This window comes from Microplitis demolitor, chromosome 6 (genome assembly GCF_026212275.2).
Source record: "Microplitis demolitor isolate Queensland-Clemson2020A chromosome 6, iyMicDemo2.1a, whole genome shotgun sequence".
In the NCBI taxonomy this organism is placed as follows: Eukaryota; Metazoa; Arthropoda; class Insecta; order Hymenoptera; family Braconidae; genus Microplitis; species Microplitis demolitor.
In genome coordinates, this window is record NC_068550.1 from 1,668,553 (window position 1) to 1,688,968 (window position 20,416).

The 20,416-nt window shown below is 26.8% G+C and overlaps 1 protein-coding gene across 6 annotated transcripts in view; it reads right to left on the reverse strand.

Annotated features, from left to right (window-relative positions):
* LOC103575730 (UNC93-like protein) overlaps nucleotides 1-20,416 on the reverse strand; it is a 23,220-nt gene continuing 2,804 nt past the window's right edge. For 4 of the 6 annotated variants that reach the window (XM_008555628.3, XM_053740137.1, XM_008555627.3 and 1 more), the window contains exons 3-7: nucleotides 13,610-14,379; nucleotides 10,712-10,931; nucleotides 5,403-5,565; nucleotides 4,319-4,586; nucleotides 1-3,370 (exon numbers count right to left, since the gene is read on the reverse strand). In XM_008555628.3, coding sequence (XP_008553850.1) covers nucleotides 3,045-3,370; nucleotides 4,319-4,586; nucleotides 5,403-5,565; nucleotides 10,712-10,931; nucleotides 13,610-14,363 — 1,731 coding nt within the window. In that variant the 5' untranslated portion in view covers nucleotides 14,364-14,379 and the 3' untranslated portion in view covers nucleotides 1-3,044. The other 2 variants (XM_008555629.3, XM_053740138.1) reach the window with 2 other exon arrangements.

The window sequence follows — 20,416 nt, forward strand, 5'->3', positions numbered from 1 at the left end:
TTTATATTATAAAGACATATATTTAATTGTAAATTAATATAAACTAATAATTACAATTTATACTGTACAAATATTCGCCTAAAGCGTTCACGAGCGTCGTGCCGGCAATAATCATTAATTAACAATAATCATAATAATAATATTAATATTAATATGGATAAGTTATAAAATGAAAAATTTTAAAAAACACCAAGGACAAGTTACTGAATTAAAATAAATTCAAAAAAAAAACATACTAAATCCGCGCATTTACAACTATCGTAATTTCCTATTATTAATTTTTTTTCATCATAATTATCGTCATGAATAAATGCATGACTCAATCACACTTAATAACTGATAACTTACAAGTTAATTTTAATTTATAATCGGGTATGTTGGTCCACTAATTAATTATTCCTTAATTATCTTATCATTATCTGATTAATTAATATAATTAATATAATTAAGATATGTATATAACAGTATGCAATACATACAATTTTTTTATTACTTATTAAATATTTTTTTGTTCTTTTTGTTGTAGAAAATAATTTCTATATATTTTATTTATTTATATCAAGTGCTTTTTTATAATTACTCGTGATTTAACTTGCTGACAATTATTTATACGTTCATATTATTTTTTTCTAAAATAATTATTTTAAATATTTTTCATTTTTTTTATTTTCATTGCGTAAAAAAATGTTGGGCTGTAATAGTTGTAATTGAAAGCAAAACAAGGTCGTACATATTTTTTTGTAAGAATAAAATGTAAGTGTAAGGTAGATTACTCGTGTATTACAATTTATATTTATATTATATATATAAATATAAATTGAGTTTAAAATGTTGCAGATTGATCTTATACATAATAGTGAATGGTACATTACGCAAATGAAAAAGTAGTTTTGTTATATGTCTGAATAAGAAATTATCTACACGACATATTTATTATTTATTTTATCACTTTGATTTATTTGTTATATATTTATTTTTATGGGTATTTTATTATATGTATCTATTGTTTTATTTATAAATTTATTACTCTATATCACAATATTAACTTTTATATTTTTTTAAATGATTACTTTTATTTTAAATGTACGAAAAAAAATAACGAAATTTATTTTGAAACCTCAGAGAATAAGTAAAGGGGCAAAATGGGCTGCTAAAATAATTTTCCAAAGAACTTTAGTTCTCACACAGAAAAAAAGGATATTTTGGCGCCGAAAATTAAACTCACTTCTAAAAAATTTTTCTTTTGAATTTCAAATTCAAATTTTCGCGCCGAAATTTTATTTTTTTTTTCTGTGTAAAAAAATTGGTCTCAATATGACAGCTAAAAATTTCTACGGCCTATTTTACCCCATCGGGTCCATATTCCCCTACAATACAATATATAATTAATTTTTTCCGTATGCTAATGCAATAAACTTTTTTTTCGCAAACCGGTACCAGTTTTTCTTCCGTAATCATTTATTATATTTTTTATCACGCGGAATATATTCAAAAATTAATATAAATAAACACCAATAATTTATTAAACACAATCGACTTTTTTTAAAACTGTTTTTAAAATTTAATATCACTTAGAGCCGTGCAATTTATTAATTTAAAAAAAACTAAACTGGTATCACGCACGGATATAAATAGTTGCTATAGGCGTGTCTTACAACTTCTTGTTTCCTGTAATGCATTTTTTTTTTTTGCATAATTTCATATTTCATATAATACTTGCTAAGGGAAGAAAAGTGTCCTTAAAATAAACTCAAAGCTGAGATAATTAATAAAAAATATATAATCGTGTACATAATCGATACTCAGTATCATCGTAATTCGTAATGTACTTCACATACCAGAGTAATAAAGTATAATAGTTTGATTTTTTTCAGCTTTTTATTTGTTAACAAAAAAAAAATTACAACCAGTACTCAGTACTTATTTTAAACAGTACCGATCGAAGGCCAAATAAATAATTACCGATAAAAAAAACGATCGGATTTATTGGTCATGATAATCCATCATTGTTACTACCGTTTATTTTTTTTTTATAAATGTAAATATCGTATAAATATAATTATAAATATAAATATATGTATATTTATAAGTTGTCTTCAATGTAAGCAAGGACATTAACTCATAGAAAATAAATTTATTTTTACTACTGATTATTTATTTTATTTTAAATATACGCGGGAAAAAATTCAAATTTAATTTGCCGCGAATTGAAATTTTTTTAAAATTTTGATCTCGTAGATCTCGACATAGATTTGAACAATGAAATAAATTATCCTCCGATAAGTTTAATAAAAAAAAAAATTTTCAATGAATTATTTAAGAACTGAAAATGTCCTTGATAACGTTTTAAATAAACGTGTAAAAAATACTGTTTCGCAAGTGTCGTAAGTTGAATTTTAAAATTTAAAACGTGTTATTGCACGCGCGACGCGGCCTACATGATATATATATTTATATATATATATATAATATAACAATTACACATTACATACTAAATTTATATATATATAACATTTAAAATAAAAAATAACAAATTAGTATTCCTTAATAATCTCCGGGTGTTCATATATGAGTCCCTTGATACACTCAATGACAGCCGATCAGTTTAAAAAATAAACCGGCCGGTCTTCTCACGATTCTCCAATCGATTTTAATTAATAAATTTATTGATAAATAATAAATCATCACACTTTCTAATCCATTATATATTCGATAACATACTGTACAATTTAACGGACACGTTCAAAGAGTTTTTACACAAAACTCGATACGGATCCAATGGCTCAAGCTTTTTCCGTCGATCGTCGCCCCGGCGAACTTATAAATAAACCCGCGATAATTATTTAAATAATAAATAATATTTAATAACAATAATTATTATTATTGACATAAATTAAAGCTTTTAGTTTATTTATATTTAAGTATTCAAATATTTAAATTGGTCGCGCGGGTCGACGAGCGAGCTTGCGAACGAGGTAAGAGAGGCTAAATTAACCTGGCTGTTATATGTCGTCAGGCTTACTTGATTGACAATTTAAATCCTCCTACAAGTGTGTTATGATAATATCGTCATCGATATCGTCCTTCTCGTCGTCGGTTTCTTCGGGCAAGTTCGCTTCCGCTGCCGCTTGGGCGGCCTTTGGATCCTCGGCGAGGGCTTTTAGTCGCCTTTGTTTGCGCCTGTGGAGAATTTCTACGACTATGTAACCCATGAAGCCTATTATCAGGACTGTCAGCATCACGTAGAGCTTCATACGCGCACAGAGATGTGTACTGTATGCGTACGCCACTACGAAACCGGCACTTTCCCATAAACGGTAGTTTGAAAACGCAGCTTCTTTGTTACGTCTAAAGAGTGTACCATAGAGACCTGTTGGATAATTTTTCATTTATTAGTTTTTTTTATATCTTTATGGATCTTTAAGTATGGCGAACATTTTTTTTGGCAAAAAATTCTAATTAATTTTGGCGGTTTAATTGAGAGTAATAGGCCATTGAGTCAAATTGACAGGAAAATATAATTCTTTGCATAGAAAATTCGCTGTAGTGACGTAAATATTGAAGTTATGTAAAAAAAGTTATGATACATTTTTGTAGGAAATTTAATGGGCTACAAAAAAGGTTCTATAGTGTGAATTGATAAATCGATGATTTAAAAAGTTATGAGCATTTTTAATATAAATCAAGTTATGTCACAATTGTTGTATAATATATAACATGACTTGAATTGATCATAACTTTTTAAATTATCAATTTATCGATTTATGTCACTGAACCTTTTTTGTAGCCCGTTAAATTTCCTACAAATTTATATCTAAACTTTTTTTTGTAGTATTAATATTTTAGCTGTTATAAATAATTTTTAAGAAATGTTGACATTTGTGCTTCATAACTTTCAAATGGACTGAAAGATTTTTTCTAAGAAAAATAAAATCTTGAAATTTATTTTATTTTAAAAAAAAACTATCAGATTTTCTCACGTAATTTAAACAAGCAAAGCGAGTTATGTAAAGAAAATAAAATAATTCGCAGAAAAAAAAATTTATCTCCAAAATAAAATTAAAAAAAGCGATAATTTGTTTTTACACTTTATGTAAATTACAATAATTTACACAACCGTTAGACAATTATTTTTTTCTGTCTGACTCATAATTACAATTTTAATAACTCTTATTAATTATCAAACACGTCATCAGTTTAATAATAAATCAAATAAATTTACATCAAGCCCAAAGAAATTTCTCATTAAAAAAAAAATTAAAATTTTCTGTCATCATTATTATCACTTGTTAAATTATTAAAATAAATATAAACTTACCGTTAACCTGTGTTTGCCAAACAGCATCACCGACTCCCCACAATCCGGAAACCGTAAAAAATACATATGCATTTTCAGGGTGTGGCCTCCATACCAAAAGGACGCCAATTAACGCCGCGTGTACGATAGCACCCAGAGCCATTAGCGGTTGTCTTCCGACAAATTTCATTACCGAACCAAAAAGTAATGAACAAATTGCGTTTACAACTCCAAAACATATCATGACGTAGCCGACCTTTTGAACTCCAAGTGCACATGAAATGTACGCCTGTAAAAATTTTCAAAATTTCAAAATAAATCACTTGGTCTTTAAAAAAAAAATACACTCAACTCCACAGCAATAAAAAAAAAGATAATGGGAAATAAAATTAAAATGAGCAATAAAAATTTATGATAATGTAAATAAATATATATGTTTAATTTTATTTTGCTGGAGAAATCCCTGACCGATTTATTGACGCAGAGGACACTCGATCATTTATGAATTATTTCATTTACTTTCGCTTGTAAATAAATTACTATTATTAATTATTTCTGTCAGTGATCAATTATTAGATTTATTGATTAATGATCATTAACTTTAATTATGAGATAATTTTATGATAATTTTTTTTTTTCTTTCAATTTATTGAAGATGCGCTCGGACGATAATTGAATAATTTAATTAGAGAGCTTCTGTCAAATTACATAAATTAATATGTAAAATGAAGTTTTGTAAAATATATGTAATCAACTTTAGAAAATTATATTTCAAGTTTCCGGATGCTGATATTAAATAGTAATAAATATCCAGTGGTCCAGTGACGTCATAAAAAATATTAACTTTTGGTTTTAGTTTATTATTTTATTTACCTGACGGTAACGTGCTAATATAATAAATAATAATTTATTTGCATTTACATATATGATAATTTTCTTTTAAATTCAAGTCTATTGTGAAATTGCGACTTGTGTTTTTTAAAATAAATATAAGTGTATTTTGTTATTTTTAGTAATGAGCAAGTTATGATGTGATGAAGATGAGGAAAAAAATTTTTAAATCTTTTAGCTGTGGAATTATTAATGTTTTTTTTTTTTTAGGTACCTGAGTAAAGTCGGCGCCAATGAATGCCTGTTCCATTCCAATCCATACTGTAATTGGTATCAGTAACTGTTGGTATGGTTTCTTTAATTGGTAAGCTGTCGCTGATAACAGTTGGATTCCACTTAGGTCTGTGCTATCTGCTTTGCGTTGTTTTTCTCCATACCTTTAACATAAATAAATATTTATTTTAATTTTTTTAATCTGTTTAAACATTATTAAATATGTATACATATATAAGAAAGGCAAAAAAAATTATTAGAATTTTGAATTTTAAATTTGAATGAAAGTTTACTAACTTTCGCGCGTTAAGTAATTTTTCAATTTTTTTTAATGGATTTTTTAAACTAAAAAAAAAAAATATATTTTTAATTGTCAATAAAAAAATTAAAAGATTAATGCGCACAAGATTAATTTTGACAAATTTGTTTTTTATGCTAATAAAGTAAATATATTTTTTTCAGCATATGTTTGAGTTATTAACGACATCTAAGTTATCTATTTCACATCTGTGACATAAAAAAAACAAGAGAATCAAAATAAAAATTTTATTCAAAGCATATCAGTAAAATAAAAATTCTAATTTACTCCCATTATAAATTTAAATTTAAATTTATTAGCCATTAAATTTCATAAGTAGTTTTAAAATTTTCAGCAAATGTCAGTTGTAATTTTATTTTTATTAAAAATCCAGTTAAAATTGATGATCGAATTTTATCAGGATTAATTATCCGAACAAATAAATCCCGATTTCCTCGGACATGCATGAATCCATTTGAAATTAACAGAACAAAGGCCAGCCCATCAGATTTATCAGCTCAATAATTCACAACTCAAAAAAAACACTCATCCCAACAAGTATAAGATATAAAAAATGATATTACGTGACATGTCTAATCCGATTGAGCGTAAAAATGGGTTCCATGACCTCAGCGCATTTATTTTTCATAACAATAAAATTAAAGGTATACATTTATTTTTTTTTAAATTTAAAATTGATGGCTCGGCATTTGCAAGCGGACTACCCAAAGGTATGAGTTTAAAAAAATAAAAAGTATACCGAAAATAAATTAATCATCTTCAACTTCTTCTTCTTCTTCATCTTCTGGGCCGCGTATTTTTTTTCCTTTATCGCAGATCTCGGGATATCCTGAGATATCAGCAGACTCGTTAGCTGAGACTAGAAATAATAATCATAAGGTCATGGGTCTCGTAGTTTTCAGACTGAGACTTTTTAATCAGCACGTAAGTCTTCTGGACTTAATTCTTCTCATTCTTCTCAGTTTATTCTTATTCTTCTTGTTACTTGTTTCTTATTCTTGTTACTCGTTAAATTCGTAGAAGACTAAGAATAAGTTTGCGTATACATATCCTCCATAGCCCTCGAGCATTACCGATGGGCAAACAACTCTCCGGACACCGTAGCAGTACCAAGGACTGCATTCCAAAGAACACGTTTAGTTTGCCAGTTATAAGTTTCTGTTTCTTTACAACTCGACATGCTGAATAATCAAACGATAGTTGTACCTTGTCTTTACTTTGTGTGGGTGTTACCTCCTGGGTTTTTTCTTGGGTAAGGTTTAGGTACTCAAGTTTTCTTGAGGCCTATAAGGACAAACCAGACCAGATACCAGATACCAGATTCCGTATTATATACAGAGGACACTAACCCACTAGTTTATTGCTCGATTTTATTTTACCGTAGCCTGCAATTCTGTGAGACCTTCAAGACACCCATAATTTTATTACACTTTTATTTATGGCATTTAAATTTCCTCACATACGAGGTTTTTTTTTATGGGAATTTATTACATGAGATTGCGGCTGTCCGACATGCCCATAAATTTATATCAAATTCATTTTTGAATGTTTAATAAAAATTTTGAGCGGGAAATTAACAGGAGTGAAAAAAACTCTAAAATATTTTTTTTGGAGTTTAAGTCTGGAATTTTTTTTTTTTAATATTTTTATAGTAATTTATATTATGGGTGTTAAAATTTCTCTGTTATAAATTATGGTAAAAATATAATGAGCATTTTTAATTTTACTTAGAGTTTTTTTCACAAAAAATTAGTTCCGCTTTAAATATATGACAAAAAACACGCACTGAAGAAAAAAAAAGTCCATAAATTAAAAAATTTTGAATATAAAATAATAACGCCCGTTTTTATGTTAAGTACTCTAATTTAAAATTACCGTATTAAATTAATAAATTAAAAAAATTAAACTTTAAACTTGGTAACTGTAACCACTGAATATTAATATCCATTCACTCAACATAAATATGTGTAATTATAAAAATATTTTTTTCTTTGCATTAAATACTCGCGATAAAAAAGTAAATAAAGGCTAAATAGTTTAAGTTATCTCAGTACGCGTAGCAGATTAATGAATAAAAACAAATATATACCCAGTGAATCACTCGTCGGGTCGATTGTCATAAAAACCAGACGGGTAATCTTCCAGAGAAAATAAAAACTCGGTACCCAATGCTTATTATAACAGCTTCTGTATTTTATACCTCAGGCTAAATGTATATGCATATATATTTATATATAAGAAACAGCCTTGCAAGGTAAGCTAGTTAATTTATATCATATCTACGCATACACATATAAATTTTCTGTTACTCCTCCTCCTTTTTCACTGAGAAAAAAAAATAATTTGTAAAAATATTCAATTTTCTTTTTACAAAAAATTTCTCTATTGGAAATTTTCAATCCAATAAATTTTTTAGCCCAAAAATTTGAAGATTTTAATCAAATTTTTTTTTCAGAGAAGAAATCGCAGCTGCGCGAAATTTACTGATCTGTTTTTTTTTTTAAGTACAGAAATTGAACTTTGATTTTTTTTTGTTTTCTTAAAAAAAAAAATCACATAAAATTTAAATTAATTACATTAATATTATGTACATTTAATTACCGTATGAATAATAATGTCGAAAAGGTTTTTCCAAGAATAAAAAAATTTATACTCTCTACATCCATATATTTAAAAAAATATATATATGTAAGGATTTGAATGAAACCGTTACGCAGTCGGGCTACTTGTGACCTTGTACTTCCAACCATATATATAAATACATATGTATATGTATAAATAAATTTATTTGTGTACTTTAATATCACATATATAACATTATGTAATTACAGACTCATATTAAGATATCACGTATGATAAAGTCATTAAAATCATCCGTGATGCAGGACGATACGACGTACGATAGCCTTCAAGTTTCTTCCAATAATTTATTTTAATCCTCAACAAAACATCAGTCGCTGGATAAAAATATATAAAAGTACGCTTGTAATCAATCGTCATCTTCAATTAAATCTCAGTTATACATATGTCTGCACGTCTTGTATTACATTTTACTTCAACACAATTTTCCTTTCCCACGTATGTATTTTTTTATTTTATTTAGTGACACTCTTAGAATGCCGTCGATATATATAACCATAGTTGACTTAATTTGTAATGGATAAAAAGGTGTTTTCCAATGGTTATTTCCAATGATCGGGACCTTGTTTCTTTTACCTTACCAGGATTTTATTTATAGAATTAGTAATATTGTTATAGAGGTGAAAGGATTTTTATTTAATATATTTTTTATTTTATTTCATATGCGTGATGCGACTTTCACATACTTTCAGCTCATTTTTAAATCGCTAATTAGATCGTAGTATTTTAATAACCCGTCGTTTTTAATGGGCAGTTATGTTAGATAATTTATTGGTATTACAGTTGTTATTTAAATTCATAAAATTTAATTTCAATACTTTAGTGAGAATGGAAAATTTAATTACAATAAATTCTTGGCTCAAGTGAACTTAATATTTTAATTAACAAAATTAACATTCAAATTTATTAATTCATTTTCTTTCTTAATTACCGCTAAAAAAATTCGAAGTTTACATCCGACAAATTATTCATTTCTTATTGCATATTTTTAACGCTGACTCACCGATCATTAATTTTAATTTAATTAGTTTTTTTAATTAATCCATCGCTTTAATAAAACATAATTTTTTTTTTTTTACTTAAATCCAACAAACAATTTTTTGGTTAATAAATTAATTATTATAATTACAGTAATTTATTTTATTCTAATCGACTTTTAAATTAATGTGATAATCACATATATATTTATATAGAAAAAATATGAATAATATTACGTGACAGATAACAAAGTAGATTTTAAATGTAAATTATTCAACACACTAATCTCCATACAACTTCTGGCTTATCAATTAAATTTCTATGCATCATTACTATTATATATAAATATATATATATGTAAGTATAAGTAATGACTCGTCATCACGTACCACCAGGAAAAGAAGACTGATATTATGACACAATAGACATTTAAATTTTAATTGTTTTTTTTTTTTCTTATCCTCAGCTCCGAGCGCCTTCATATCACCAAGAAATATAATAGATAACTAGATATATATACATATATGTAAGTATCATGTACCAAAGAAAAAAACATCACGTGCAATAACATGAGTAGAAGCAACAGGTTATAGTCAGCCAATCCATTACCGATAATAGACGAAATTAATATTTTAATAATGACCAATTAGATATTTTTCCTCAACATCTAATGGAAATACCCGTTAATAAATAAAATAATCAGTTATTAAATGAAATTATACTGATTACTTGATTACAAAAAGGTGAAGCTAAAAATAAAAATTAACAAATTATTTAAAATTAAAAATTAACGATTTTAAATTTTAAAAAGTTTTTTAAGAAAATATTATGTGATTACTTCCGGTGTCTAAAAGATAATCCAAAGAACTAGAATGTCCGTCTCCGGAAATACGTCAATGGTTTAAAATTTTAAATAAATTATAAATCTAGTCAGTTGTTACGTAAAGGAGCGGCTATGCATCGATGAATTCCGAGTTAAAAGTCGGATGTATGCCATTTTGCAATCATTACCCGAGCAATGTTTATGGCGATACAATGCCAGAGATTCGTCGATCCCGTGATACTTGCTTATTAGCTTATTGTTTCGTAATCCGACGACAAAAATAATATAAATGATACATGATAATTTCTTACCCTCTCTTTTCATTAAAAAAAAAAAAAAAAAAAAATAAACTTTTCTTTTAGTCAAAAACGAGACTAGATTTTTAAATTTTGAAAATAAAAAAAAATACTTCCGTTAGTTCACCAGCTGAATATTTATATTTTTTATTTTGTTATCCAATTTAGTAGACTGTAGACTAGACTGGTTGGTTTTAGTTTGTGGGCAATATTATTGATGGCTCGAATTAAATAAATTTAAAAAAAAATCTTACCTTGAAAGAGGATCCACAAAAAGTGCGACGATAATAACAGCGACGATGACGCAAGTTAAATAGATCGCTGATATCTCGTATATCTCGGAATCTGGTGGTCTTTTCAAGGATTCGTCCCCGCCGTTGCCGATCACACAAAAATTAGCACCACAACTTTTTAGTTTTGCATATCGCGTTGAATTAATATCACCTTCGCCACCGAATTCTCCTTCGCTTAGTACTGGAAAATATTAATTTATAATTTTTTTTATTTTTCCATAATAATAATAATAATTTTGGAAATCCAGATAACCACAGTCCGAAATAAATTCTCTACATGAAAATTTAGATACTCATAATTTCCTATATGGATTCCCAATATGGGAATTTAGATATCCATAATTTCTCATATGGATTTCCTATATGGAAATTCAGGAACCCATAGCTTCGTATTTGAATTTTCTACATAAAAATCCAGACATCCATAAACTTTCTACATTGATTTCCCATATGAAAATTTAAATATCCATACATTCCATATGAATTTCCTGTATGGAAATTCAGGTATAGTTTCCTATGGGAATTCCTGTAGATTTCCATATACTACATGGATTTTTTTTTAGCACATGGGAAAAATGCTCATTGATGTATTCAAAAAATTTCTACATTACCGGCAATTTTAATCATAATTCCATACTGTCCTGCTATGATTACTACATTAATTTTCCTACAATTTTTTTTGGTAAAAAATACCATAAGATTTTCATTTTATAAAAATTTCTGTTTAGATCAAAACATTAATAATCATAATAATAAATATTTAAATGAAACAAGGTGTTAAATAAATTGACACAAGTGTAGCAGTCGTATGTTATTATCAACGTCCGAATAAAATTTTACTGTCAAAATATTATTCTATAAACGCATTTATCGATGCATATATTAACTTTTTTTTTTATAGAGATATTTAAACATAATTAAAAATGATAAAAAAAATATAAAGTTTATTTTACTTGTAAAATAAATCAATTTAAGTAAATATATATTAAATTACCATCAAGTCTGGATCGTTAAATATTAACATGACAACGTGACTTTCACCACGCGACTTAACAAGAAAAAATAAATATTGTAATATTTATAATGATAATAATAAATAATTAATAATCTACTTACAAATGTCTGTAATTCACATTGCAAAGAATTTACTTTCGAATTTACTGAGAATTAAAATTTTATTCAAAAAATTACATTATCAATTAATAAAAAAATATTAAATGAGCTAATTAATTAATCACTTACTAATTAGAGATGATCCAACAAAATAAATAAAATTATTATTTCAACCTCGACAAGTTTTTAATTAAAAACATTGACCTTGATAAAAATATATTTGTATTGCTGAGAATAATAATATAATAATGATAATGTATCCCATGTTTCATTGTTTAATTTACAATTGCTAGAGGTCAGATACTTAACAATTAATATTTTTAATTTTATAGTAATGCTATTTTATAATGTGTGAAATTTACATTAACGAATTTATTACATTATTTTATTGTTATTGCGTGTTTACGTTTTTATCTACGAGATCAGGAATAAGTGATGATATTTTATTAATTTAATATCGCGATAATCTACGCGCGATTATTTATGCGCGGGAAAATTTTGAATTTAAATAAAAATTTAGCGGCAAAAAAATTTCGAAACAAAAATACCCAGAAATTGTAATTATTTTATATTTACAAGTAATTGCCCCGCGAAAAAAAATTTTCAAAAAAAAAAAAAATTATAACCCGTAAAAATTAAAAAAAATTTCCATTTATTTTTCGGCTGCGAAAAAAATTAATTCGCGATTACGGAGAACTAAACAGTCAATATTTCTCTGTGCATCAAAAAAATAAATTTTTAAGAAACTGACTAATAATTATAAATATTATTTATCTTGCATAATAAATAAATTATTCATCACAACAAAATCTATTTAAATTTCACAACAAATTTTAAACATTTAACATCAATAAATTGACAAAAAAAAAAAATAAATAAATTATATTTAATAATAATAATTTTGATCAGTTTTTAAATGTTATGAATGAAATGTCACGACTATTTAAAATATATAAAAAAATATATATACAAACATGTGTATACATATATATAGGTGTCAAGTTATCTTACAATCATTACAGACTCGTACTAGTTAAATCTTGTTCAACTAATTGCCTTGACTGTTTCTTTCACTGATACATAATATATCTCCATATATTTATGACTATATCCTTGCCTATGTACTCATACACACAACATAAAAGATAATAAAAGTTGTAAAAGGACTTAAAATGTATAGTAAATATACGTTGTTAGTTTCCGTACGGGATTTAATAATATCACGTTTCTTACACGTGTAAAATGTTGAAATATTAAATACGATGAACTGAGAAGGCTGTTGACTATAACAAGTAAATTGTAATCATATGCATAAGACGTGTATAAATAAATTTATTAACACATAAATAATATTTATATTCTATCTATTTATTTAAACTTTTTTACTCAAGATGTTTACAAGAGAATAAAAGCCTGACTATCCATTGACCCTCACTACTATTTAAGATGATATTTAGTACGTTCCGGTGATACACTCACTAATTGTTTTATTCTGCTTTCAGTCAATAATCATTCTCATAATAATTGCGCATTATTTTATTATGTTTTTATTTTTTGCTCATATGATAAATTTTTTTTTTAGTTTATTATTAAATATTATCATCATTTTTGTAATTGTACTGTTAGTCTTTGATAATAATTATCTATACATATGACATTTTTTTTAACCCTAACTGCAAAATTCATTTTTTTAGGGAGACTGGGGGGGGATGTTTGAAATAAACTGATGATAATTATAATCCTTACCGAGAGATGAAATAAGATTTCCCCAGAGCTCAGCAGTTTGCCAGGCGAGGAAGAAGAACCCGAAGAATCTAACAACAATAGCATCGGCTGGTTGATCGGTCAGTTTAGCATAGACACCACCGACTTGGGTCAAGTAAGTGGCTTTTGCTGCCCACATGGGAGCGGCACCGAGACCCAGTAGGACTCCAGCCGGGACCAGGGTGTAAAATTTTGGGTAAAACTGTGAGCCGATGTAGGGCGCGTAGCACAACATCGATAAGCAGAGGGTCCATTTGACAGTGAGCCTCTTGATAAGAAACGTCGGCACAAATATACATGACAGTACCAGCGCTGCGTAAATCGCCGACAGTGATACGGTACCCAGACCATCGTGAGCGTTTATAGATGACTGTAAATTAGCAGTCCCTTGAAAAGCGGTAAATTGCACCATGAAAGCTATCGACACAGTTCCGATATTTTTGAGTATCCGCCACTTTTCGCTGCGAGATAATTTGAATTTACGTGACTGCGTGTCATCCTCGGGGGCTGGCAACGCGGGTGGTTTTGTTGGTTCCGGTGGTATTCCATCAGTGCCATCTTCTTTGTATCCTTCATTTCTATATCCAACCCCACTCACCGATACTGTGTATACTGCTGTTTCATTTTCATCAGCAGCTGGTCTTTCTGCTGGTGTTGGTGATGGTGCATTGTTAGATGTTGGCGAAGTATTATCACCACCTCCACTTCTATCGCCGTCGTTTTGAGATGCTACCATTCTATTTATTGGCTACCTGTAATTAATTAATTTTTTTTTTTAATTAATAAAGTAATTATTTAAATTTTTAAGATAAAAAGAATTTTTATTTTAACATTTAAAGTTAAGTTTAAATTTGGAGCCAAAGGCCGCGCATGCGCAGAGACTCGATAGTTAATATAGACTACTTGTAATTACTAATTTTTTTTTTTAATTAATTAATTATTTTAAATTTTCAAATAATTTTTTTTTTTATTTTAATGTTGAAAGTTAAGTTTAAATTTGGAGCCAACAGAAACTGCGCATGCGCAGCGAACCAATAGTTAATATAGACAATAAGCATCGAGAGTTCTCAGCTGGGAGTGTGGCGGCTCCTGTAATCCGGCTACTCGGAGGCTAGTTCTTGTGGAGGATCTGAGACCGGGGGTCACTGCGGGTGCGGGATCCACGTTGACTGGGCGTCCGCACTAAGCTCGCCATCAATATGGGCACCCTGGAGGAGTCCGGGGTGGCCAGGTTAGCTAAGGAGAGGCGAACCGGGCCAGAGGGGAAACCCAGCAGCCAAAAGTCTCCGTGGCGAGCAGTAGTGGGATCGCGCCCGGGAGTGGGACCGCATTCGCAGCCTGGTTGATATGATTCGACCAATAACTTTTTGCCTTTTTTTTTTTGCATTTTCGTAATCTACAAATTTTTATCAGTATTTTCATATTTAATTTTTCAATTTTCATTCATTATTATTTTTCCTTAACTTTTATTTCTTATGAAAATTTCCCGACCGCAGCGCCACCTCTCTCACTTGAAAAATATCTTACCTCAAAAAAAAACTATTAGCAATTTTTTGAAAATGTATTTTTTTTTTAATGAAAAACTTTTTGTTAAAATTGAAAAAAAAAAAAAATTATAATTTATGCAGAATTGAATGAAGTAAAAATTAATTATCGAAGTCTTAAGTCGAATTTTAAAACGTTATTTAAGTATTAAAGAAAAATAGTTTTTTAAAAAAGTATAATAGATGAAACAATTATTGTAATAACTTTATCCGAGGGCATAGGACGTTAAATAACAGAAAATAGATTCTTAAGAATATATTCATTAAATTAAAAGATCTCAAGGTGACGAAATAACAATTAAAAATAACAATAACTATTAATTGTTACTATTCAACAAATTGTAACCAGCTCGCGCTAAGTTTTCCAGTATCCTTAATAATTATTATTTTTATCAGAAAAGATAATTATCATTAGTTCTATAATTAACATTATCGCTTATAATTATTTAAAAGCTTCAAGCGTGTTAAAAAAAAAAAGAAAAAAATATTTATTCGTTTATAAAATTCGTCTCGTCAAAACAGGACATTAAACAAAATTAAAAATATAATCAAATATACGCACGTGCATTCGATAAAACATTCATACATATCTATATATATAAACTTTTTTTCCGGGTGTTAAATTTAAATATTTTTTAATGAAAAATAAAAGAGACGATTTTTATAAATAAATATAAATTTTAAATTTGAATGTTCGGGTATATATATACATATACATTCATATATATTTTTTTAGTTAATAGTCGATGCGAATAAAAGGATCGCGAAGGACAATGGGATAAAAAATGTTAATATGCAGGAAGAAATAATAAAAAATGATAATTATATTGGAGTAGAGATAAATAATAAAGTTTGTAAATAAATAATATATATATATTTTCTTCAATACGCATTCGGCATTCACTTTTTATATTTTATTGTATATACAAATGATTGCATAAGGCGTATGTACGATCGGATGTATTGTGAATGTACGAACGTGTTGTATGCATTATAAATATCAATAACAAGTTTTAAAGTTTAGTGTAGTTAGTAATGTATTTATTAAGCGATAGCAGTTATATAGTTTACTATCGATTGCAGCTCGTATATATGTAACATGTGATATGTGGTGAAAATTTTTTTAAACTCCATTTGGCGCAAGAAATATTTTGCGCTATTAATTAAAAGTTAAAATTTTTGAGCCCAGAAATTTTTTTTTATGTGGGCGCTGATAAAAAAAGTGGATTTTAATAAAATTCTATAATTTTTTATTGAAATATTGAACGGGTTTCATTGTGATAAAAAATGGACAGATGGGGGTAAAGATGAAGAAGAAAACTTTGTAGAGAGAATTTAAATTTTTAATTTTTATGGCGGTCAATTAATTTAGATTTTAAATTTATACCGACACTTTTTATTGATAAGCATAAGTTATTTTTTTTTTTTACGTAATTTAATAATATAAAATATATAAATATACAGAAATACCTCTAATGCAAAACATAAACTTGCAATAATTAAAAATAAATTTTTTATAATCTTAATTAAATTAATAAAAAACATTGTAATTATTTAATTATCCAATTGACTTTGATTTATTAAATAGAATTGAATAAAATATATGAGAATGTGTCAAAGAAATTAAATATTTAATTTGAAATATTAAAGACAATCAATAATAAATAAATAAATGCAGAAGTTATGCAATAAATTTTCAGTCTTATTAATATTTCTATTAATTAATATCAATAAAACTCCAGTTAATTAATTCAAAAAACTGTACCACTTATATAAATTCCCGATTAATAATTTAGTTGCAAATTGTATAATAATTTCAGTTTAAAAATTAATTTAAAAAAAAAAAAGTTATTACGAGAGTGTAAAAAAAAATTGACACATATTAAATCGGATAAAAAACAAAATTACCGTAAATATATTTATATCGACTTATATATATGTAGATATTTATATTTATCTAGAGACTTTGGGTTAACGACTCTTATGATGTAATATAATTAAGTATTGCTTTCACGTTTGTCTGATGTCCCTACGTGTCTTTGGAAAATAATATTTTAAATTAATAAAAATATAACCATCGCAGAATCTATATATGTATATATATTTATAATTTATAATTAAGTAAACCATAAATATTTAGTATGAATAAAAAAAAAAATATTATTTTGGACTTTCAAGGGAAAAAATGATCAAGGATTTAGTTGCTCATCCTTCGTGGAATTCGCGCTTTAATGCGTCCTTCACCTGGCAGATGAAGAGCATTAATTACTTTCGAATTGAGTAATCTTATTCAGAAAAAAAATAAATATAAACATCGACTGTGTAATCATAAAATAGTTGTTCACTTACTATAAATAAATTCAATATTTATTGCTTGTTATTTTTTCTTTTGTACTTTTAATTATAAGCGCGCTGGATTTAAATGAAATTAAACTTCAAATAATTATGGTAATTTTTATTTTATCGTTATTTAAATATGCAGTCATATATACGTAAATATATAAATATAAGTAACCTTGAACTTATCACAAGTTTGTCGAGTACTTGAAACTTAATTGCTGACCAATCAGTTTTAAAATCAATCACTCATTATTTAGATTCACGGTTTATTGATAAGTCAATTAATTATTCCTTCTTTATTGTTTATATTTATATATCTCTTTATTTGTCTTACTATTAATTATTTATTTTAATTTTAATACTTTCACTTATAAATTTGAAAATTTTATTTTATAGAAAAATGAAGAATTTTTTTATAAAATTTCAAATTTTAAATATTTCTTCAGTATCTAAATTTTATTATATATATAAGAATATATATTACTTCATATATGTATGAGAAATTTTTGTAATGAAGATAAAAATTTAAATTTTGTTAATGATTTTCTGAAGGCTGAGATTAGGCGGCAACACTTTAAAAATTTGAATAATTGAACCTCGATTTTGTTATTTAATTGATAGATATCGGGAAAAAAGGTTGATATTAAAAGCTGGGATTAAAGATCAAGTTTTAAAATGAAAATTAATTTTTTGAAATATTCGATGCTCGGTTTAATTCCGTCTATTCACACACGGACTTATGTTTACACATAGTTTATCTAATTCTATTTAATAAATCAATGTCAATCGGATAATTAAATTCTATTTGATCGAATAGTCATAACTTACTTCATTAATTTAATTAAGATTATAAAATATTAATTAAAATAATTTATTTAAAATTATTGCGAGTTTATATTTTGCACTAGAGCTTTTTTCTGTATATTTATATATTTTATTAAATTAAATTACGTTAATTATTTAATTGCAGTTGTCAAGTAAAAGTGTGGATATAAATTTTAAATTTTAATGAATTAATCGTCAAAAAAATAAATTTTAAAACTTCCTCTCTATTATTCGACTTTTCCGCAGTTGATTTTACATAAAATTTATCATCATTTTTTATTACAAAATTTTCTCCTCCATCTTTGCCCCCAATCTCTTCATTCTTTATCACAACAAAAACCACTCACTAAATTTATCAAAACCACTCGATATTTCTCCCACAGTAAATCTAAAAAAAAAATCCACAATTTCCTTTCTTTCATTAATTGACATCAATACTCTCTTAATCACCATTACATTTTAATTAAAATACATAAGAGTGTCATTGCTCATTGCATTCTTATGCAAATAAAATCCACATTGAAAGGTCGCAGGATAAATATTCGTATCAATCGCCTTGAGTTATAATTATTTATAAATATATAAAATACTCAATACTAATTACTTATTACTTATTATTCAAATAAGTAACCTCTACCCAATGCAACAAATGCCCTTTTTACTCAAAAAAAAAAAATGACTTTTTCACGGTCACTATAATACCCGTATTTCAAAATAATTACCATAAAAAAATAAATTTATCTAAATAAAATATGCGCAATATAAAATAAAAATAATAGTATATTAGATTTAAAATTATGCTGTCCGCAGTGTCTTTGTACACGTGTACGTGCGTACCTGACTGTTACTCGTGCTAAAGACTCTTTCACTCTTGTTATTTGCCACGTCAACGAATTCTCTTATTATATATTATTGATTACACACACATTCAATACAACCTACGTACATAAATATTATAAAATATATGTGATAAATATAGTACAGATACAGGTATACAGATACCACGAAACAAGGACAACAAATTGTTCAGGTACAAAGTCTTTGCAAGTGACTCAAACCATATTACCAATCTTACCCTCATTGTCTCATAAATTAATATATCTCTATCCATATCTATCACATTGTTATTACAATTTATCATATTATCCAGCTCCTGTCTCTATTTATCATTATTATTATCCTTACATTTAATTGCACGGCTTACTGACGCGAACACAAAAAAAAAGACATTGTAGTACCGTCCAGTATGATAATTGAATTTAAATATCAAGAAACTGGTACCGTGACTTGAAACTCTTTATACCTGGTTAGTTTCTCGATCAACTAGAAAAATACTCAGCTCAATTAACCGCAAAAAAATTAATTTTTATACATTATTTATATTTTATAAAAAAAAAAAAAAAAAAAAACTAGGAACGTTTTATTTGAAATGAAAAAATTTTTTAGTATCCATTATTAAATTTTTATTTGCGGTTTATAGAAATCGAGAATACGACTTTCTGGAGGCATCAAGAGTTTCGTATTCTTATCATTTATATTTATCCTAGACTACTTAAGCTTTAATATTCACGAGCGAGCTTGGTCAACTTGTATCGCGATTCATTCGTATTTGTTAAACGCCTCACTTGCGATTGTATATGTACATATATATAAACACATATGTAGATGTACATATATTTATCATTATAAGCGAATATATATATATATATATATATATATATATATGTATATATCTTTAGTCTCTCTAGCTTTAGAAAGTCTTGAAAGGATCGTATCGCGAACCTGAGTAACGTCGTATCGACGCCGTACCGTCGCGGCGGTTGCCACGTTTCACAATTATTTTTTTTTTTTTTTACAACTGATTAAATTAAATTGCTTTATTATAAACGCATATTTAACTCAATAATTATTATAATTTCGTTATAATTTATTTATTTTAAAATTTTGTTATTTATTTTTATTAAATGTCATTAATAACTCAGACGATTTTTTTTACGCTTAATTATGCTAATATTTATCAAAATTCATTGATACCGATAAATAAAATTTCGGAGTAAAAAAAAATATACGTAATTTCGGA